General features: G+C 46.7%; 1 protein-coding gene across 1 annotated transcript in view; it reads right to left on the reverse strand.

The window, feature by feature from the left end:
- The window catches only part of LOC147710216 (E3 ubiquitin-protein ligase TRIM39-like), a 253,845-nt gene extending 249,579 nt beyond the window's left edge, over window positions 1-4,266 (reverse strand). The window contains exon 1 of the mRNA XM_086920893.1: window positions 3,834-4,266. Within this exon, the coding sequence (XP_086777019.1) occupies window positions 3,834-4,256 (423 nt within the window). The 5' untranslated portion in view covers window positions 4,257-4,266. The remainder of the gene's footprint in view (window positions 1-3,833) is intronic.
- Window positions 4,267-10,224: the final 5,958 nt, after the last annotated feature.

Below are 10,224 nucleotides of genomic sequence, written 5' to 3' on the forward strand. Positions count from 1 at the left end.
GGAATGTAGACGGTCATTGGATGTCAAGGCTTTGGACATTACAGGTAAAATCTTTACTCCGGAAGGAGTCTCTTTTAATATTACTGCCAGGACCAAGACAATGTCTAGAAGTGTTGATTCTCATGCTTTTCCAAGTAATGTTAAGCATGGTGTGGTGCAATTCCTTAAGGCCTATGAGGAATGTACGAGGTCTATTGGGCCTACAGGTGTAACGCAATTATTGGTTGCTTTGCAGAAGCCATTCAAACCTGTTACTGCGGCTACTATAGCCAGGTGGTTGAAATATGTTATGCAAGAGGCGGGTATTGATACTCAAGTTTTTGGGGCACACTCTGTTTGTGGCTCCATGGCCTCTAAGAGTTTCATGTTAGGATCTACTATTCAGGACATTATGCTGATTGGTCTTCAGAATCTACTTTCAAACAGTTTTATTCTAAACCAGTGGGTGATATTTCCTCTGTAGTGTTTCAACAGCATTAAACTAGCATAATACAAAGCCTCCGGTCCTGTAATATAATAAAAAATTAACTAGCTATCGCGCCAAGAATTTTCCATTCTATTAAGGACACTGAGGTGAGGATTATCCCACCCGGTTATATTACATGTATTGTAATATTTTGCCCACCTATGACTTTATAGTCTGTTTATGCAGAATTTACTGGCTTTATTTCTCATTCTTCCAGGTTCTGAGAAGAAGATGGACTAAATATGCTTCCTGTTGAAAAAGAGTTCTTTCCAGTTGGCTGTTCTTCCACGTTGGAGGATGTTTATGTTGGACTTAAGTTATTCTATGGACTGGCTCTTATGGGATATGACAGGATGTGATGTGTTGTTTGCATCATGGGAAATGTAGTTTCTGATATGGCATACAAAATTTCATTGGCCGCTGTGTATAGCTATAAATGAAAGAGAAAGCATAATCCTCGCCTCCGTGTCCTTAATAGAATTGAAAATTCTTGACGCGATAGCTAGCTAATTTTTTACTCTCTTTCTTATATAGGAGGCACTAGTGTCATGTAAAGCTTTGAAAGCCAAAACCAACACTTTAACCACTTCGATGCTGATGACGAGCTCAGCTCGTCATGTAACGCGGCTTTTTGAAAAATGCCACACACAGCGGGAAAAGCCGCCGCATCGATGTGGTTAAACTGAATTCTCTTTCGGATCGGCAGACAGTGTAGGGCTTTCATGTGGGCGGCAACCCGCGCTCTATGGCCCAACAGGAGATTCACCCTGGCTGCTGCATTCTGAGCCACTTGAAGCCGGGTCAGTAGATATTCTGGGAGGCCCAGATACAAAACTTTGACATAGTCCAGCCTCGAAACAATAAGAGCCTGGACTACAGTTTCCTATGAGTGACAGGTAGTAAGGGAAGAAAGTTCTTAAGCATTTTTAATAGGCCAAAACATGTCCCCACTACTGTTTGGATCTGGGCTTTCATAGTTAAATTGTCATCTAGCATCATCCTCAGGTTCTTGACTTTGCTCACTGAGGTAACAGGGGGGAGACATGTCTGAAGGCCACCATTGACGCCAGACGTCACTGGCAGAAGACCCAAAGAAAATGATCTCCGATTTCTCAGGATTGTACTTTAATTGGCTCAATCTTAGCCAGGAAAACACCTCTGTCAGACAATTGTTATTCTCATCTCCCCTGAAGTTAGTACCCTTTCTGCAGGTGAACAGCTGTTGGGTATCATCTGCGTATGAAATTTTTGTTGGGACATGTAGCTCTGCTAGATGGGCCGAGGGGCCATGTATAAATTAAAAAGTGTCCGGTTCAAAATCGAGCACTGTGGAATCCCGACCTTCATGGGAGGAATGGTGGCAGCAAAAGGAGGTGACCAAATTATTTGCTATTGGTCCTTCAGAAAGGAAGCGTACTACTTAAGTACTGTGCCACTGTGCCACCAAGTCCACTCTCCTGAAGTCTCTACAGGAGACGGTCATGGGGCATTGTATCAAAGGCCACCTTTATCTAATATCTCTTTTATTACCTCAGAAACTTTCAACAGGGCTGTCTCTGTGCTGCAGTTTGCTCTAAAGCCAGACTTGCTATAATAGAGCATATGGTTAACTTCCACATATTCTGTAATGACTAAATTCACATATTTCTCCAGGGCTTTTGAGAAAAAAGGGAGTAATGATATTGGCCTATAACTTGAAGCCACCAGTGGGTCGGCCGAAGGCTTCTTTAGCAGAGGGAGAATTTTTGTGTTTTTCCATCTGCCTGGCACCTGTCCCTTTTCCAGCGAGGCAGTGAGGATCAAATTGGCAGCAGGGTTGGTAATCCCTGCTACAGATGCCAATACTCTGGCTGGACATGGATCGGCGGGAAAGTCTGATTTCAGGGCTTTCATGATCTCCAAAGATTTTTCCTGGGGAATTGTTGGAAACTGCCTAAGAAATGGCCCTGTCACAGGGGGGCCGGGAGAAGGTAGGCGCTATACCCCAGGACTAAGGAAGAAACTCTGTGGCTGCTGCTGAAGGACGCCGCCGAAGAACCCCGGAGGTGGAAGGCCTATGAGGAGAGGACTCGTCTGGATCACCTTGAGCCAGCAGCAGTGTTCAGAAACTTGACATGAGGAGGTCTGAGACTCAAACTGCCAAGATCAGGCCCTGTAATCACTGTCCAGCATGACATGCATTCAAGCATTCATCCTGTAAGGGGTCCAGACCAAGTGTGGCTTGAAGCTGTAACTCTAGCACATCTGGCCCAGCATTTGCTGGCTTCTCTGTATTTGATGATCATGTGAAGCTGGTGAGTCTTACTAGACGACCTGCACTGCCAGAGCCATGTGCGCCGATGTTAATGTGCACCCATGTGCCACACCCTGCATTACTGTACCTCTGGGTCTGCACATCTTCTGCTATCTAGCATGACCGTGTGTGCCACACCCTGCATTACTGCACCTCTTCTGCAGTGTACCATGACCATGAGACCGTGTATCACACCCTGCATTCCTGCACCTCTTCTGCTGTGTACCATGACCATGAGACCGTGTGTCACACCCTGCATTACTGCACCTCGTCTGCTATGCACCATGGCCATAGGAGCCCCTGAGCTAACCCTGTATTGTCGCATCAAGTCTTGTAACACTGACGCATGTGTGAGCCCGGGTGCGACACACTGCACTACCCATTAAACCCTTTGAGTCTGTCTCTGTATCCCAAAACACCCACATACATATGACTTCTGATTTTCTGTAATTGCTTATGTGGTGCGAGGTGCACACCCTCTGATCTCGGGGGTCTGACAGACACCCAGTGCGATCCTCTGCAGTATCTTACATAGGTCTCACTTGACACTCACTTATAACTCGATACCTTATCTCATGCTTCTGGGCAGCCTCCTCCAGGGACCCGCGGAGACCCTCAGAGTGAACAGTAATCCCTGATTGATCACAAACATACCGTGCCCTCTCTTCCAGCCCCTTCTATGAGGCCCAACTAACCTGTAATCCTACAATTCTGATTTAAACACCGTGTACTCCTTTGTGGGACTCATAGCATGTCTTTATTAGGGAACGCTGAACACCCCCTCACATACCTTGTGCTCCTGGACAACCATCTTTATGGGACCCGCAGGGTGCCTTTGATCCCTGAACACCAAGAGACGCTGCATCTCCTGAGAGACTCCAGAGTGTATTCACTTGTGAATCTTGAGCACCCACACACACACACCTTGTGCTCTTCTGCAGCTCCCTCTATGGGGTACACTGCATGACTTGTCACCTCTGAAACCTTCCACACATAGCTCCTCGTGCTCTCAGGCTGCCTCCTTGATGGGGCTCACAGTGTGACTTTGCAATCCCACATTGGCCAAACACATACCTTGTGCTCCTTTGCAGCCTCCTCTACAGGGCTTGCTAAGTGGTTTCTATGGTCCTTGGACTCCCGGCACACCAAGCATATCATCCTCTGATCCTCTGCACAGAACAGCAGCAGTGCCTGGTTATGTTTCTCACACAGATTCTCCCCCTGGGGCATCACTGGGGGCAGATGAAGCTGTTTTAACATTTCCACCATGTTCCCCAGTTGCCTGTTGGGCCGGAGGTTTTTCCTACGAGATATCTCCCTGCACTGTGGACAGGGGAAGTTTTCATCTCTTCCCTCCCAGCTCTGAGTGATGCAGGAGCGGCAGAAGTTGTGTCCACACTCTATGGACACCGGATCCTTAAAATAATCCAAACAGATGGAACAAGTGGCCTCTTCCTTGAGGTTCCCGAGCTGAGCTGCTGCTGCTGCCGCCGCCATGATGCCGGAAGTGAAGGTAAGTTTCAGTTTCTCTCTCTGTGTGCAGTGGGTGTATCTGTGCGCCTGCGCCCCTCACGTGTGCGCTGGGACTTCCGGGTTCATGTTACAGTCACGGAGCAGGAGTAGGACTGACTCCTCTGCTGCCTGTGATTTACTTCTAAGTTTGACATTAGTATTTACGCGTCATGTGGTTATTATATTTCGAGATTTTGTGAGTGCAGTAACTGGAGCTACAATAACATTTTCTTTAAATTCCTCTGTGTTATTTTTAATACGTCAATTCGGCAAGTTTGCTTTTTTAATCATTTAGGAATCACATAAACCGTTATGAAATCCTTTCTAAAGTGTCTTCTTCCTGTATTTGCCATTTTAATTTCTGGTGCAAAGGCTGAAAAATACATACTTTTACTATATTTCTCAATGTTTCTACTGGCCTTACCACAACAATTGTGATCATGCCGGTAAACTAGTAGTTTTAAAGCGCAGTATAAATACAATTACAATTGCAGACAACAGCGCACTGTACATATTCCGTTGTGTAGGCCTGGTGGTGCACTGCACAAATCTTATTTCAAGGAACAGTGCTGTGAGACGGGTTAAGGCAACACATTGAACACATTCCATTCGAAATGCGGTGCACGGTTTATTTCGAAGGTTTAAATAACGCTTCACTGATCTTTAAGGATGGTGGTGCAGTGCGCGCATTATATTCATAAGCATTACATTGCCCCGTACATATTTCCATGTTTGAAAGGCGGCACGCCGCCCGCGCATTTCATCTCTGTGCATGCAGCCTGCTCTCTCGTGCACATGGGCCGGTTCTCACTGAACACGCCGGGCATGGCCGCCACTCCTGCTGGCCTCGGGCGGAGGGAAAGTCCAGGGCATTCAGTGAGAGCCGGCCCCGCGCCCTTGCAGCCGGAACGCGCCCTGTCACTGCGCGGGTCCCCCCGCCAGCAGGAAATGAACGCGGCTCTGCACTAAAGACACTACCGCCAAAGGCCGAAATGAAAGGGGCACACTGCATGAAAACGAAAGTGATTTAAAAGCCCAGAAAATAAAAAAATACCCCTGTCTAAAACCAGAAGTCCCTCCTCACGCTAGGAGAGAAAACACAGCAGTGAATCTTGTAAAACTGCCTCGTAAAAACCGATGACTCGGACGGAAGGAAACCACGACAACCAGGCAAGCTCGCTCCTTGCGGATCTTTTTCACATAAATATTTATTTATTTGAATTAAACTGAACAGGTACAGAAAAGCACTTCTGGTGTCCTCTTTACACGTTTCACATTTTTGTTACAAGCTTTTCAGCGAGTTCTACTTTCCACAGAATATCCTCTTTTTAAAAATTTATTTTTTAACAATGCTGGTGTGTTTGGGTGGGCGGGGTGTCCACAGGTGTAAAATGAAACTTAAAAATAAATACACAGTCTTCAAATAAGGCCTAAGTTTATATAGACACAAACTCCATGTCATAAATAAAATAGATACACAGTATTGACTACTAGACTACGCTGCGCATCATTCTGAGATGTTATTAACACTCATATTCATTACTAGGCAGCTCAACTGGAAAGACAGGCAGGCGAATATTACATTATAAATATATTTTGTGAGCACAGAGCATTCTCGTCTCAGAGACAGAGTCAGACTCTCACCGGCGTTATTTGAAGGGTCGGAGTCGGACTCGGGGAAGAGACTAGTTGGACAGGTGTTCTCTGTCTCTATCGATGATCGGGTGGCGACAGGACGAGGTTAATTATTTGTTCTGTAATGATTTCTTCTCTCAATCTCACACGACGATGAGTGACCGTGACGAGTCGACGCACCGCTCACTGACGCACTCTCCCAGTGAGGCGGGTCAGAGCGTGACGTGACCACACAGCACCATGACGCGTCACTGAGTGGCTAAATTGCGCACTGCGCACAGCGCGCGGGGGCTGTCCCAGGGCCGTCACGTCGTCATAGGGGTAAGATTGACGGCCCTGGGACCCAACTGCTGGCTGGCTGCCTGGGCAAGTGAAACCAAACTAAACTGTAGACTAGTGTAAACAACAACAACGCTCACGCGTCGCTGCCATTGCCCGGAGGCTGCCAAATCCTGCCATGGGGCTGCCAGTGATCCAAGTTCCGATCCGAGCCTCGGCTCGTCCGTCGGTCGTCGTGGCGGCCCCTGGGGTTTGACGGCCTTGTGCAGGCGCACAGTTTGCACATGCCTAGGGCCGGCCCTGGTTTGTGTGTAAGGAAAAAGACATTGATGCCTGTTATTTCCTGTTCTGTATTTCATTGTCGCCTAAATTACTGTTGCCTGCACTGAATCTGTTCTGAGAGGTACTGGAAGCTTGCACTGCCGATGCCCCGGAGAACCTGTTCTCTGAGCGAGGGAAGCTTGCACCGCTGATATCCTGATGTACCTGTTCTGTGAGTGAGGGAAGCTTGCAACACTGATATACTGATGTACCTGTTCTGTGAGTGAGGGAAGCTTGCAAAGCGGATGTCCTGATGTTCCTATTCTGTGAGTGAAGGAAGCTTGCAACGCGGATATCCTGATGTACCTGTTCTGTGAGCGATGGAAGCTCGCACTGCTGATGCACCTGTCTGTGAGTGAGGGAAGCTTGCACTGCTGATACCCCAATGTACCTGCCCTGAGAGAGGGAAACCTGTACTGCTGATGCCCTGATGTACCTGCTCTGTGAGAGAGGGAAGCTTGTACTGCAGATTCCCAGATGGATCTGTTCTGACTGTGAGGGAAGCCTGCACTGCTGATGCCCTGGTGCAGCTGAAATGTGCAAGGGAAGCTTGCCCTGCTGATGCCATGATGTACCTCTTCTGTGAGAGGGAAGCTTGCACTGCTGACATCCTGGTGCACTTGTTCTGTGAGGAAGGAAGCTTCCACTGCTGATGCCCTGATTTACTTGCCCTGTGAGAGGTATGCTTGCACTGCTGATGCCCTGATGCACCTGTTCTGTGAGTGTGGGAAGCATGCACTGGTAATGCCCTGATGTATCTGTTCAGAGAGAGGGAAGCTTGCACTGCTGATGTCCTGATGTATCTGTTCTGTGAGAACGGGAACCCTGCACTTGTGATATCCTGATGCACCTTTTCTGTGAGAGGGAAGCTTGCACTGATAATGCCCTGATGTATCTGTTGTGCAAGTGAGGGAAGCTTGCACTTGTGATGCCCTGCTCTAACTGCTCTGTGAGTGAGGGAAGCTTGCACTGCTGATTCCCTGATGTGCCTATTCCGTGAGAGGGAAGCTTGCACTATAATGCCCTTATATATCTGTGCTATGAGTTAAGAAAGCTTGCACTGCTGATGCCCTGATGTACCCGTTCTGTGAGTGAGGGAAGCTTGCACTGCTGATGTCATGGCGTACCTGTTCTGAGAGCCAGGGAAGCTTGCACACCTGATGTCATGGCAAACGTGTTCTGTGAGTGAGGGAAACTTGCACTGCTGATGTCATGGCGTACCTGTTCTGTGAGTGAGGGAAACTTGCACTGCTGATGTCATGGCAAACCTGTTCTGTGAGTGTGGGAAGCTTGCATGCTGAATCCCTGATGTTCCTGTTCTGTGAGCCAGGGAAGCCTGCACTGCTGATTCCCTGATGTACCTGTTCTGTTAGTGTAGGGACCTTGCAATGCTGATGCCCTGATGTATCTGTTCTGACAGAGGGAAGTTTGCACTGCTGATGCCGCGATGTATCTGTTCTGTGAGTTAGGGGAGTTTTCACTGCTGATTAGGAGTGGGCCGTAAACACCACTACGCTGGCGAAGTTTTTTGCAACTCTGCGCTCTGTCTGGAGTGTGAAGTTCGGTAAAGAAACTGCAACTGCAGCATGGCGAAGTTTACCAGAGCCCACCTCTACTCAAGGCATCTCTTACTGGCAGGGCCACAGCATCTTTGAAGATGACAAAACCACCCAACGGTGTCAGATTTGGGAAGGGTATATTATGGTGACTGTTTCTTTAAAAGAACCAAAACTAGGACAATGAATGAACAGCGAAGTAGAACTGTCTGTTAATGTTAACAGCAACAGTGGTCACAGAAAAAGTTCTACAATGATGACAGCTGTTGAAGGACTACAGTGTAGTCTAATGCATAGAAAACCAACAGAATACTATAGCAGGAAGCTCTTAGACCCGCCATGGCTGTCTCAGTCTGTCACATGACTGGAAGTTCCGGTTAGATCTAACTAATTGAAGTAATTGAAATATCCGGGGATGGCCCGTTACCCCACACCCACAGCTATTGCTGTTTTTCGTCACCAACTGGTGCCGCCACTCTCAGTGTCCTTTTGTTTTATATAAATTTGGCGGCTTCCCACTCTGATAATGCTTCAAGATAATAATAAAAGGCCCAGGCACCAGCAATGACAACCAGGAGGGGTGACAGACTCAGAGAGACACTTCGGTGACCCATCAGCAGCAGATTGGCTTTATTTTCCCAGCTGCACCACCCACTGACTGACTCAGAGACAAACTTGGTAAGTGCTGTTTATAAATGTAACATTATCACAAAAGTATAGCCCGGCACTCCACTGTTATACCGTCAAAGTTAGGCCTATATAGTAGAGTAATCTTTCACCAGTATTCACCCTACCTTTCTCTCTATAACGGGTTTGGAATTGACCTTTTGCCTAGTTATGAGCTGAACAATTGTCTGGTTTTGTTTTGCATGAGGATTCGCAGTACCATATCTTAATCCCCTGCACATTCTGTATAATAAGTCTGTACATAGGTCACCACCATCGTCATCCTTGGATGACAAGCATGCTGTGCATGGTTGCAACTATTGCTTTAGGGTTACTTACATACTTGCAAGCACAACAATATTGACCGAGGTAGACCCCCTGTGGACACCTTTTGGTATTAAAGTAGCACACTATCACTGGGCTTACAGAGGAGGAGCTTCCATGCTGATGCGGGGTCCTGCATGCTGACTCACCAACATGCCGCGCTCTGACATCCCTTGTGGGGTGTCTCACTCGAGCTCAAGACGGGGTCCTTCATTCACTCCCAACAGGGGATGGGGCTGGATTTCTCCCAGAGGATTATTGGCTTCCTACACCCACAGACATGCTTTTACATCCATATACATGTTAGGCACATTTAGGTACATCTAGATAGGATGAACATTAGTAGGAGAGCGCAACGATTACTGTGTTTATGTGTTCGTATATATTCACTCTGTAAAATGCCATTGTCGAGATTTGACCACTGTTTATTCTCTTGGTAATAGCAATTCTATATCTTTGCTTCTGTCTAGTGAATGCTGCAGCACATATATTTGACACTAGAATGATGCTGGCTCAATAAATCCTTATTGAACACGCTCCATCAGGGGTCAGGGTTGGCATGTTAAGTGGTTGCCAGAAACTATCAGCTCCTCGTGAGGACCAGGGGGCTTATGGTGGCCCTGTGAACAAGCTGATCTATAGGCTAACATAGCCTGCGGGGGTGTCTGGAACCAGTCTTTGCACCAATCCCTCAGTGTATGTTGTCCAAACGCGCAGATCCTGAGTATTCTTAGAAACTACACAGCACCACGTTCATATATAATATCAATTATGATATAAGTCTGTCCAACAGAGAGTGTCATGAAACAAATTGGTTATATCTAGTAACAAGTATTTTAATGTTCCTTAAAGAACTTTGTTTCCTTTTCACAGGTTAAAACGTACAGTACAAAGTCTTATTCACACAGGTTCAACAGACCAACCGTAAACATATTACATTCATTTCAATTTTTACAGAAAAAAGGTACAATGACCACACAATGTAATGATGGAATTGCCGAGTCCATTAAACAGCAATATTCGATGATAGACAACAGTCGACACGTGTTTTGTCACTTAATTGACTTTTTCAAGGCTGTAGAACAGTGAAAAACATATGTTGAACAATATTACAGCATCTGTCATAAATTGTCTAAATGAGTAATAAAATAGTGCCCAACCTAAACCAAGTG

This window comes from Lissotriton vulgaris, chromosome 5, assembly GCF_964263255.1.
Source record: "Lissotriton vulgaris chromosome 5, aLisVul1.2, whole genome shotgun sequence".
Lineage (NCBI taxonomy): Eukaryota > Metazoa > Chordata > Amphibia > Caudata > Salamandridae > Lissotriton > Lissotriton vulgaris.